Source organism: Eretmochelys imbricata, chromosome 6, assembly GCF_965152235.1.
Source record: "Eretmochelys imbricata isolate rEreImb1 chromosome 6, rEreImb1.hap1, whole genome shotgun sequence".
In the NCBI taxonomy this organism is placed as follows: Eukaryota; Metazoa; Chordata; order Testudines; family Cheloniidae; genus Eretmochelys; species Eretmochelys imbricata.
The window spans coordinates 99,804,962-99,817,822 of NC_135577.1; the positions used below are offsets into that span (position 1 = coordinate 99,804,962).

The 12,861-nt window shown below is 37.1% G+C and overlaps 1 protein-coding gene across 3 annotated transcripts in view; it reads right to left on the bottom strand.

Annotated features, from left to right (window-relative positions):
- Positions 1-400: 400 nt before the first annotated feature.
- EML5 (EMAP like 5) overlaps positions 401-12,861 on the bottom strand; it is a 284,671-nt gene continuing 272,210 nt past the window's right edge. For all 3 annotated transcript variants that reach the window (XM_077819239.1, XM_077819240.1, XM_077819241.1), the window contains 9 exons: positions 11,653-11,810; positions 8,610-8,724; positions 7,839-8,027; positions 7,415-7,587; positions 6,357-6,519; positions 5,156-5,259; positions 2,525-2,678; positions 794-894; positions 401-437 (listed from right to left, as the gene is read on the bottom strand). In XM_077819239.1, coding sequence (XP_077675365.1) covers positions 401-437; positions 794-894; positions 2,525-2,678; positions 5,156-5,259; positions 6,357-6,519; positions 7,415-7,587; positions 7,839-8,027; positions 8,610-8,724; positions 11,653-11,810 — 1,194 coding nt within the window. The remainder of the gene's footprint in view (positions 438-793; positions 895-2,524; positions 2,679-5,155; positions 5,260-6,356; positions 6,520-7,414; positions 7,588-7,838; positions 8,028-8,609; positions 8,725-11,652; positions 11,811-12,861) is intronic.

Here is a 12,861-nt window from a genome sequence, read left to right on the forward strand (position 1 = left end):
AATCCCCAGAATTTAAAGGAAACACATTCGTGCTGATAATAAATGCATCACATACAGCATTAGGTCAGAAATAACATCTCTTGATTAAAACCCCACTGTCTCATTGGGAAACTATACATTGATCCACAACTCACTTCTTCCTTTTATCCATGTGTTTCTTTTTCAACATCTGGCAGTGAGTGCAATTACTGTAGCAAATCTAGGGGGCGCAGCATATTTGTTATAGTCTATCCTTCTGATAGACTCTAGACACTTGTCTTTCAGAGACAGATTGTTGTCTGTCTTAGATCAGCACCATTTCTTAAGCTGCAGGGCACTGTAGAATGTCTCATTGCACTCATGGGTCTTTCATGCCTGTAATTTTCCGCAGTGTCCTCTTTGCAAAGGCTCCATGTCATTCTTAATGAGGCATATGCACGCATTTCCAGATAAATAAGCTGCATTTTCAAAAAGTTAAGAAAGATTAAAAATTATTATATGTTTAATATAAAAGAATCTTCAATAAAAATTATTTTCCATTAAATTAAAAAATATTTCAAACTATATTGGCCATTACAGTCTATTTTTTATTTTAGTGAATCTCTGTACTTCATACCACTCTTAAATAAAAAGAATCGGGTGTTGTAAATATTTGACTGCTTCTTTACAAACAAGAAGGAACACACACATAACTGGTTAAATGTCTCAAATTCTGAACTTGAACATTATCTCTGCACTATTAAGAACTGTCCACACAGAGTAAACATATTAGATTTCTAATTACTTTTTGGGAAGAATGGAAAGATATACCTACCTGCAGTCATCCCCTCCAGCACTGACAACGTATTTATCCCCACTTGTAAATCGAATATTAGTCAAATGGGCCGAGTGACCTAAAAATCGCTTGTGTTTTGCCTAAAAAATAACAGCATGAAAGATCATGAGTCATCCTCATTGGACTGTTTTAGAAAGAAAGAGTAAAAGAGTGTGTGTATAATATTTAGTATCATGTATCTAGAAGGTTCTAAAATGCTCCATAGGTTCCTAGGCTACAGGGGTCATTTCATGAAATGCATCCACCATGGGGTGTAAAGCAGAAGCTATTAAATTGTCTCTAAATTATGGGGTGTGGGGGTGTCTCTAAACTATGGGGTGTGTGTGTACATTGCCCTCCTCCCCATAGTTTAGAGACAATTTAATGCATTTATCCAGTGGGGTATAAAGCAATTTTTAAACACAAACAGGCGAGCCCAGTGGTTAGGGCAGTCAGCTGGCAGATGGAAGACCCAGGTTCTAGTTACGTTGCTCCAACAAATACTTATTTATATCACAGTGGATCTGCTTTAACAGGAGGGATTGAGACACAGACCAGCCCCAAAATACCCCGTAGCTCAGTGATTAGAGCATTTTCCTGGGAGGTAGGAGACCTAAGTTCAAGTGCAGCAATGCTAAGCGTTGCAATGCCTAAGTCCTCCTTGGGTAGCCCACCACTACTCTTTTTGAATGTGCCTGCTTTCCACAGATGGGTGTCTTTGAGGTAGGCAGTATTTGTATGTGCAGATACTTGCATGTAAGGGAGACCTTTTTGTGGCAGGAGAGGGAGGAGAGATCGGGAATGGGGGCAAAAAATTAAAAACCAAATTTCTTCACTTTCCTTTGGGGAGGGAGGATTTCTCTTTTTTCTTTTGACTCCTCATGCTCTGCTCCCTCCTCTAACTCTCTTCCATGCTGGCCATCACATTCCAGCTTGTGAACAGAATATTTCTGACATCATTCCATGCAGAAATTACAGATTCCTGTCTTAAAGCCTTGTCTTAAAAAAAGGTGTGTAACAAGTTCAAATCCTTGTGTAGACAATGCAATTGTTTTCATGTGAGTTACTCAGTGGCTCAAGTTAAAGTCTAGGCTCCCCATCAGAACACACCTTTTTTTTTGTAGTGAAGACATGGTTTAAGAGAAACCATGTCCGTTGTTCACAGTTCAGAAAGTTGTCTCCTTGCTACAGGAGCCAGTGATGAACTCTAAATTTCCACTACATTTTCATTATGTTCTTTCTGACTAAAGGGATTTAACAGCCAAACAATAACTTTGTGACCATGAAATCAGCTACAGATAGGGACACGAATGCAACCATTTTGTTATTAATTTACACTGTGCGGTCACAGTTTGTTTCCATAACAAGTCCTTAACCTCGGTGCCCCAGTTTTCTTATCTGTAAAATGGAGATAGTATTACTTATCCACATTTATAGAGTGCTTTGAGACCTTCATAATGAAGGCACTTTATTAATGCAAGATGGCAACAAGTACTATTGCTAGTTTTTAGATTATTTGAAATCATGGATTGTGGCTACAGTTATTGTATAAGGGTTTAGGAAATCCTGGATAGCAAGCAAGCTTGTAAGACTATGGAGCTACAACTAAATGCATACATTAAAAAGCTATAAACTTAGGGGGGGAAAGAACTACCACCACCCTCCCTCCGATAGGGTGCCACAAAATCAAAAGCACTTTGTGTTACAATCACACAAACAAAAGGTTCTTACAAATTTTTCAGGACATGGAAAGTCAAACAGCTTGACCATGCCAAAGTCATCGCCTGTTACAAGGCTGATTCCAGAGTGAGAGACACAGGCACAGTTCACATCAGCTTTCTCAGCATGCCTGGACCAGATTCCAACTACTTCATCCCCTAGAATACTGAAATAGAAGGGTGAGAGGGCCCCCTTGGCAACTAATGCATTGTAGGAAAAGCAATAGGTTTAGAAATAATAAACCAATTTTATAGTATTCTGTGATTATGAGAATCTGAAATTAAAGTAAACAATTTACCAAAAAAAAAGATATAACATGGCTAACAAAGCTAAAAAGCATATGATGAAATTGATATGGTTAAAATTGACCAATGAGGCAATTATCAAATATAGAAAAATAAATGATGTGAAGTACAACATACAGAAGTTGAACAGAGATGTTACAATTAGAGCTAGTCAGAACATTTTTTGTGAAATATGTTTTAATGGGAAAATGCTGTTTCACTGAAATCAAAATGTTTTGTTGAGATGTATGAATTTTGATGGCATTTTTGACTGAAAGGTTCCCGAGGTCCAGGGTAGACCCTGGTCCATTCCAGAAAGAAAGAGACCCAAATCAAAAGCTAACCCTTTTGCTCTGAAAACTGACATTTCAATAACTTTCCATTGTTCAAAAACTTTTGAAAGATTTGGTTTTCATCCTACACTGGATCTAAAATACATTTCAAACCTTGAAAATCCTCATGAAATGGAATTGTTGGTCTCTGGCTAGCTTTAATTATAATGTACATGTATACTCCACAACCTGAAGAGAAACCCAGCACTGGATTATATGATGGATTATAATTTATATGCTGAAAATTTGGGATGCTAGAATTTTTCTGGATTAGGCTTGAGTATAATATATATATATATTAAAATAAAGTTATAATACAGTTAGGGCTAGGTCAACTGACAGTGTTTCTTTCAAACACAATTAAACAAGGAATATAATAATCAACTCACTATTAAATCATAAAATGGATAGGTGCAAAAATGGCTCGGGATCTGATGACCTGAAAATTCTCCCCGTCTGATACCATCCTGATTATGATCAGGAACCCTTTTGTTTTGAAAAGGAATGGGCTGCTGGCAGGACATTCTCTCTCTTTAAAGGCCCAGGGACTTTGGAATTCACTCCTCACAATGGTATGAAGTAGCTCAAGTCTGCCAATTTCAGGGCATGCTACAGATCCCAGCTCTTGTTCCGGGTTTTGAGAAAGTGGGAGATGTATGGGGCTGGAGATTTTTTGTTTTTAAAAAGACTGATTTTTTCAATTAACCTTTAGTGCATGAATGAAGGGTATATTGCAGGATTTGTTATTTTGTATTGATTGTGATTTTACAGATTTGTCAAATGAGCCTAGAGCATGACATAAGTGATTTTTATTTCTATAAAAATTAAAATAAAGTAATTAAATATACAATGTAAAATAAAAACAACGTAGTTTTCAAAAAAACAAAAAAATGCCAAACTTAATAAAATATCATTTTAAATATAGTATCTGTTTATACAATGATTTATTTTGTATATTTTTGAATACACCAATAATAATCATATTTTTCCCATACGTTAAACAGATAGAAGTACTGTGTATAATCTAGCACTGTCTACTACACATGCTCTAATAGGCTCTGTAAAACTTAAATGATCACAGGCTTGTATTATACAGGTTTTTATTTGAAACCAATTTTATATTTTTTCCTGACTTACCCTCAAATTGCTATTTCACAGCTACTGCTGCAACACATTCCATTAACTGGGAGAATGAAATGTATGATCTCTCAGGTTGCCTTAGATTGGGGGAGGGATAGCTCAGTGGTTTGAGCATTGGCCTGCTAAATCCAGGGTTGTGAGTTAAATCCTTGAGGGGGCTATTTAGGGATCTGGGGCAAAAATTGGGGATTGGTCCTGCTTTGAGCAGGGGGTTGGACTAGATGACCTCTTGAGGTCACTTCCAACCCTGATAGTCTATGATTGCACCACAACCCTCTTCTGACAACAAAAATTACTATACAACCCCAGAAGGGGGGACCGAAGTCTGAGCCTGCCATAGCCCTGCCGCCCTGGGTGATGGGGGCCAAAACCAAAGCCCAAGGGCTTTAACACCAGGCAGGGAGCCTGTAACCTGAGTGCCACTGCCCAGGGCTGAAGCCCTCGGGCTTTGGCTTCGACCCCGGACCGCAGCAAGTCTAAGTCAGCCCTGGTGACCCCATTAAAACGGGGTTGTGACCCAATTTGGGGTCCCAACCCACAATTTGAGAACTGCTGCCTTAGATGCTGGATCAAAAGCTGTAAAGGGTACTTAAAGAGAGTGAAAACTCATAACCTCCAGAGACCATATGCATCTAATACCCTGACGGGCTAATTGCCAGTGGTCTCAAGTGGAGCCTATACATTCTTCTCATGTGACTGTATAATGTACTCCTACTCTGTTGCCAGATCAATCAGGCATGTTTTTAAGAAAAATATAGATCAAATGCTGTAGCGTTGCAGTATCCTTCATGATAATATGGTCATTTCCAGACCTATGGTTTTCTTTCCAGGTGGGAGACATCTGAACTTTTACTCCAGTAGCAAAAGCGAATCTGTGAATTAGTTACCTGGTCCAACTGGCCCATGTTATTCTGTCAATCACTGCCTGGTCCATAAGCTGTTTTCCCGAAGGCACTTCATAGACCTGCCTTTTGTAAGACCCAGTAGAGACCTTTGAGGATGAACATTCAGAAATAAGAGATCATTTGAGTTAAAAATGTTTGAAGATATTTGAAGTGCTAAGGATATAATTATACACTCAATGTTATTATCAATGGCTCTGAAATAGGGTGTTATTGATAGAGCCTTTTACCCTACAGTAGAATCAGAGGAAGTATTCTGTGGAAAGATCTTATGCTTCCCAAAAATGTATACAAGTAGAGAACAATGAGAAATGGTGATCAATTTTCAATTTAAAAAAGTCTTACCAATAAAATGTGAGTGAAATATATGTACATTCCTTACTACACAGCACCCAATTAAAAGAGTAACTGTTGTAAATAATGCAGGTATAAACTGGACTTTTAGAAGTTGCTTAATTGGCCTGGGGAGGCTCACCCCAGTCTGTGTATGATCCTTTGGTGGTGAAGAGGCCACATAAGAGCTCGTATGCTATTCCTTCTCCCTGATGTTGGTGCAGCAGGGAAAATGGAGTGCTGCTAGGACATCCCTACTCCATGCTGATCCCAATATTTATTTTTGGCCTGTTGGAGCCATTTAAGGCCAGTGTAAATTACAGCAGCCTGAAGCTTGTGCTTGTGACCTCATAGAAAGGGGTCAAAATGTGTAGATACATTGTGAAAGCCATGGCAACATGGGTAGAGTGCTCATCAGAGGAGGCTTGTATTGATAAGATGTGCACAGGGGCACTTTATTATTATGGTCAGGAATCTGAAGGGTTTGCCATAGTTTCCTGATGATTCCTGGGAAGAAAGATCATTTCCAAAAGGTCACAAACTCAGCTTCAACAAGGTGATGAGGCAGATGAACAGTCAGTGTCACTTTTTAGTAACTCAGAAGTACGCCTATTACAAAACAACCCCACCATTTAACACAGCTATCAGTTTCTAACCATGATAGGCCCAGAACTGAAATACTGGGGGAGCTGCTGGTCAGGACTGAGATGTGATTACTGGAGCCTCATAAGGAATCTTGCATGGTGTCTGTCACTAGTATCTTTGGCATGAACAAGTGATAATAGACCTTCATGAGCAATAAATTTACTTACAAACTTAAAAAATATATACAATGATCTCAAATGACTGATACCTGGAGAAAATGACTATCTGCAGAGAAGTCCATCTGGATAACAAAGCTTGGGATATCTTTGCAGTAGCTAACTCGATTTAGCGTTGGACCCAATGTCAAGTCATAAAAATCCACTGCATTCTCACTAGTACCCACTGCCAAGTAACGAGAATCTGGACTGAACCTGAATAGATAAATAGTTTAAGAAGAGAGGTTGAAATTCACAAAAAGAAAAATTGAAGATCTTAGAATTTCTTTTTCTATTTTCTTTTCAACCCTCTGATATCAAGTATCATGGGTTTTTTTTTTTTGCAACGTAGTGTTACAAAATGAATCCAGCTCTTATTCTAAGGGATGAAAGACAAGAGAAAACATACAATTTGTCTGGTCCTACTTTCTCTTTCAGCATGATTGATTATTAGTAATATATTGACGAAAACACACTGTTTACATCTTCTATCTCCCCTCCTTGTGACTCTCCTCAATCAGGAGTCACTCTTTCTCTTGTGCTACCCTATCTCTGCTGAAATTTTCTCTCCCTCTAAGAGGCTGAGTTGATTTCTTCTCTTTTGAATCTAGAGTTCTGAACTGGGCTCACTATGACAGAACCCTTCCATTTCCCCTTCATTGTAAGTAATGTCTGACAATACTTACTGACATCTCTACTGCTGAGGTTCCAGCTTTCTGTTCTACTCCATCTTCATATGTCTTTTTTCTCTTTATGCCTTGTATTGAAGTCATTATACTCAGCTCTGTAAAGCATTCACTCTATTCTATCTCTCTGCAAAGCATTTTGTAATACTCTGTACAATGGATACTATACAAAAGTAAATTATATTGTATTATAAAACTATTCTCAAAGCACACACTTTGAAAATTACACTGGATTGGGAGGGGATTAATATGGTGTTTTAGGTATACGAACTCCAGGTAAATAGCAACTTTTGCATATGGGACTTCCTTATAAAATAAATCACCTTATGTGGGCAGAGTTTTTGTTTTTAAATTATTGCTTGCTTACTTTATCAGCTCATTATTATCACATTTCAAGGGTAGATAAATGCCATGACTTTTCTGACCTTATGTCTTGGATAGCAGATCTTCTGTCCCTTTTTTTCCCCCATATTTTTAGAGAGGTCACCAGCAAGATAATAAATTCTCCATTTTTCATGCCAATAGCCACCATGTCCCCCTCGGGGCTGTAAGAAACAGTACGAGCTGCATGTCCCAAACTGACTTTGTTCAGCATCTTCTGTGAGAAAATAAAAACCAGGAAAAGAGGAGTAAATGTTTCTATTTATGCATGTTCCAAAATAATCCATAACCAACAGTTTCTCATAGTATCCACTGAATGTTATTTTTATTATGCAAAAGGTAGTGTCACAATCACTATACTAGCTTAGTTTCTCAGACTATGGTATTTTAAATCCTCACTATTGAATAAATCTCTGATTCTTTTTTGCTAAAATTATAGCTGCTTAGTACTATTAACTTTACATCTACCTTTTCAGCAATGTCCCAGAGTCTCACTGTCCCATCTTCTGCAGCAGAAAGGAAAAAATCTCTTGAAGGATGTGTAGCCAGTCCCCAGATAGGTCCATCCATATGACCATTAATTAGAATGTTACATGCTGCATTTTTCTCTCCAACTTCAATTATTTCAGCATTCCTTGTCCCAACAAGAATTTTTCCCTGGGACAATGGTGAAAGAATTATTACTGTAATAATATATTAGCTAATACTTATAAATAGTAACAAATGAGCCATGGTTATAATTCCATCAAGAAGGGCTGCTGAAATCAAATAAGGATTAAATTTTGTTAATGAAGAGATCGGCATGTGAATCTTCTGATTGTCTGAATTTCTGTTCACAAATCGGACATCTGATATAAAACGGAATCATTCTCTGCCTCCAAATTTAACAGAATGTATTCAATTCAAGAGTTGTTATAATGGTCTGGGTGCTAAACACAGAAAGCGATCCTTTGTCATTTTTTAATCAAGTTGTATACACAATGTCATCCTAACTGGCACTAGTATTTCCTTAAGTGTATTTATGTGTGGACTGGAAAGTATGCTTTATGACAGATAATCTACAGCCATGGAAAGCCTTTAATTTAAGAACATTTAAAATTATAAATTAAAGTTAGATTCTTCAGTAACTCTTTAAATTGATATCAACTTGTATTAATTATTCAAACTAATAACCATGAGAAAAAGGTTCTGCAATAACCCAAGGATTGACAGCAATATATTAAAAAGAGCATGCCTTACTTTGCCTCTACACACAGAACGAACACAGTCAGTCATCTGTCCTGTTTCCAATCTGAAGGCACGACATCGCTTCAGCTCCTGATCCCATAGTTTAACAGCCCCTCCTTCCTTTGATCTAAAAAGATAGTAGCCAAAGACACTAAGTATGAAAGCTAGCTCGTATTTTAGTCAATTAAAATATTTTATTACTTAATGTAGTTTAACCTCCCCATTTTTTCCATTTAGCTTATTCCCTCCTAAGAAAACCCACCCCGAAAAGCATGGAACTAAAATGACATTGTCTGCCATCACACTCTTCACTGTTTGTGTGTTATATCCATTTCCCCCACCCTGTCTCTGTCTTGTCTATTTGAATTGTGAGCTCTTCAGGGCAGGGACCCTCTACAATTCTGTATAGTGCCAAGCACAATGGGGCACCATTCTTCATTGGCCCTTAGGCACTAATGTAATAAACAGGGTAAAGGCATTATAAGTTTATTCCTTAAAGATTCCATTAACATTTGTATAGGAAAAAATATTAATATGCAATATATACCAGTCTAAAAAAATAAAATTCAGGTTATAGATCAATAAAGTTTATTTATTAAAACTTAACAGTTTTTAAACCATGGTAGATTTGCTTTACGACTGTTTTAATCTCATCTTTCAAAAACACATACATTCTTTGATTTGAATTAATTATGTGTATTAATCTATAAAGATGATCAATTTTGCTGAAATCTCTAAATTACTGTCCAGAGGAAAAATAAATCAAAGGCATAGTTAGATTACAGATTCTGTAATTCATATGGTGCTCCTCAATTTCCCTCACTGTAATGCTTCTTCCCTGCTGTAGTGAAATGGCATTTAGAAAACTCTTCTGTCTAGCGACTAAAGTCATATGATGTGAAGAAAGGAGTGGATTTCCCAAACTACTGGTTTAGTACTATATGTTAAACGCTATCTGTGAGCCATAACAGTATGATCCTAAAACAAGGAGAAAGTGAAGGAAGAGAAGAAAATACAAGAAAAGAAACTGAAGAGGAAAACTGAAAGAGAAGCAATGGGGAAGGTATTGATGGGGAAATAGAAAACAGAATAAGATTTGTAGCATGTATTTTTAATTATTATTATTGTTTATTTTTTATTCAGTGCCTTTAATGTTCTAGATGCTTCACAGAACAAGTAAAAGACATGGTCCCTGTTCTGTAGAGTTCATAATCCACAAATGGAAAAGGCATGAGATGACAGATAATGGGGATGAGGAGACAGCAGGAAAAAGGCCAGATTCTCCATTACTCCCTTCTTGTACTGGTTACAGAAAACAAGGTCAGTGGGGACTTTAAATTATTTTTGTGTCTCCCTAATTTTGGTCCAGAATAGGGGCCTTCCAAGTTCTAAACACAATTCTGAGCAGCCCAATACAGCCTCATAGAGCAGAACTGAGACACAAGGGTAGAGCAATAACACTGTGTGGTTATTTTGATAGGCTGTGCACTCTCCGTGGAGGTTAATTTTAATGATGTATTTTAGCTATAAGTGTTACTAGACCAAAGCATTGCATTACATTTCTGCTAAATGATTCAACTACTTATCATGAGCAACTGCTGTTTTTCAATAGATAGTTATAAATATTGATGTTTTTCAATAGATAGTTATAAATATTGATTAAGAGCAGGCTTCCATTGCTCTTAAAAGTGGTCTCATAGCATATCTTCAGAAATCTGTGTGGTCAAAGCATCAGCCAAGTATGCAAATATGTTGCATACATCAAGTTCCCAGAGGCGGTCATCCATACATATTTGATTAGTAAGACAGGTGGAGAGTTTGAGAATGCAATTCAGGGAACAAGAGGAGGATATCTGGCTTTTAGTACTTTTGATCTACATTAAATGCCAAAACACACACACACACAATTACAAAATACTTTTGTCACCATTTTTTCAGGAAAACTGATATTTCCTAGTGATTTCCATGAACAAACATACTACAAAATTATATGTCTCTGTGTTTTTAGATAGTCTGTATAGTTTACATTAAAGTGTGCAGTGTGTTTTGAGATTATTCAGAATAGAAGACAATATACAGCAGTTATGAGTTGATTTTATTCTTACCTTTTTCAATATATTCATTAATTCTTTTGAACCTATGTGATAAGAATACCCTTTTGGCTTTGAGACACTCAATATTACATTGAATGTGGAGAAATAAGTAGCAAATGAAAAGAACATATTAAAAGCAAAACATCTTTAAAAATGCAAGACTATTATTTTAGGGAAATAATCATAAATTTGATGGAGTTTTGTATTTGGATGGGGTGTACGTTAACAGCTATCTCCAAGGGAAAGGAAAAGGATCTCACCAAAATGGAAGGAAATATGTAGTGTTCTGCAATACTGAATCTTGCTGAGCTTTCAGTCTCATTAAATCTGCTGTGTGCCATTGGCATCTGCAAATGAGGCTAGAGGAGCAGAAGACAGCTCCCTCTCATGATGCTGCTTTCCTCTCTACTGCATCCCTTCTAATGCCAGGTCTGAAAGTGTAAAAAGGGACTGGAAGAAAACTGGCACTGGTAATGAAAATAAAGGATCTTCTTTTTGAAATCTGACTAAGAGAGACCCAAGGGCCATTCTATTGAATAGGTGCCCTTTAACCTCTCAAGTGTCTCATGAGTTTTCCTGACGAAGATATCTGTGTAAGAAAGGGGTGGTCAATTTATATTTCATGGCAAGGGAAAACTGATAAATTCATTGTTACAGTTCAGGGCAACAACACCTATATTTCCCCTCAGTGGTCCAGCAAGGGCCCTGTTCTCAGGCTTCCACTGTATGTAATGCTCCCATTGTAAAACTGTTTATTTCTGTACTGTTTAAAATTATTTTTTTCCTAGTCAGTCTTAATCTTAATAATGAAAAATCATCACGAAATGTTTGAAATAGCTTGCATAGGTGCTTAAATAAAGTGACTGATGGTAACTACTGGAATTTCATGTTCTGAAGCACATTTGTACAGCACATAATATCTTAGTAAAACATATTTGAATGATAAAAAAAAAAAGACTCACGGTCTTTCTTTGCCTCCTGTTACGATTAGACCATCTCTTAGTGTAGTGTACATTGTGAACACAGGCCCATTGTGAGCTTTGGCCACAATTCGTACCAACACATGATCTTTCCAAACACAAACATCTCCACTGATGGTACCTGTAAATGTCAAGTTATTCTGAAAAGGGGGGAAAATATACTTATCATTTGATTCTGAATAAGTCAAGAAGAAATACATTTAACTTTTGAAATAAATAAATAATAAACAAATTCTACATTTTGGGCTAGATTGTGGCTTTATTAGTCACTGCTGTAAAAGTGATGTTTGTAGAGGGATACAGACCAATGGCAGATCCCAGAGGCACTCTGTCTGCAGAGGAAAAAGGCAGGCAGATAGCCTCCAAGTTAGAGGGTGAGCACACAAAAGAGAATCAGTTGTTATTCACTTTTAAAGGCACATGCTCTTCTCCGGTCAATGTGGAAGAAGGATAGAGCAAAGGTCATGCCTAGGCTGACATGTCCAGCACCGCAAGGAGCATGAACACTCCCTTCCTGCACTGAGAAAGTGCAAGGTATGGGATTTAGGGACAGAGCTCCCGGAGTCCGTTCCGCATCATCCCTTTGCACAACCATGGAACAGCAGGCAGGAAATCAGGAGCAGCTAAGATACTAGTTAGTATCATATTTCACACAAAAACAGTAAAAACTATTACTAGTTAGTATCATGTTTCATACAAAAACTATTACTACTATACTTCAGGCACAATGTTTGATGGAAATCATCTTGTGTCCAGCTATTAGGTACAGCACTTCCCTCAATGGAGTACAGAAGTGGTCAATTTAAAAAAGGAAAGTAGTAAGAATCTAACTCATTGAAACATAACTTGGTTTTCTTTAACTGTGCCTCCTATTTTTGAGGGGTAGTAAAGTTAAGCTTAACTACTTTAGGTATTCAAAAGCAATGATATTGAAAAATATTTAAAACCAGTAAGAACTAAATGCTTATTGTTGGGAAGTTCAAAATGTTTTTGTTAAGTGCAGAATTCTTTATGTTTCAAATTATTGGTGATATGTAACACGTAAGATAATATATCAATGTGAAGAAAATACATTCCCTTGATTGACTCTGCTGATTTTATCTGGCACTGGTTTCCCTTGAAGTCACATCTCTATCTAAGGCACTAATATAGCCTCCATTATCATAGTATCTGAGCTCCTCACAATCTTTA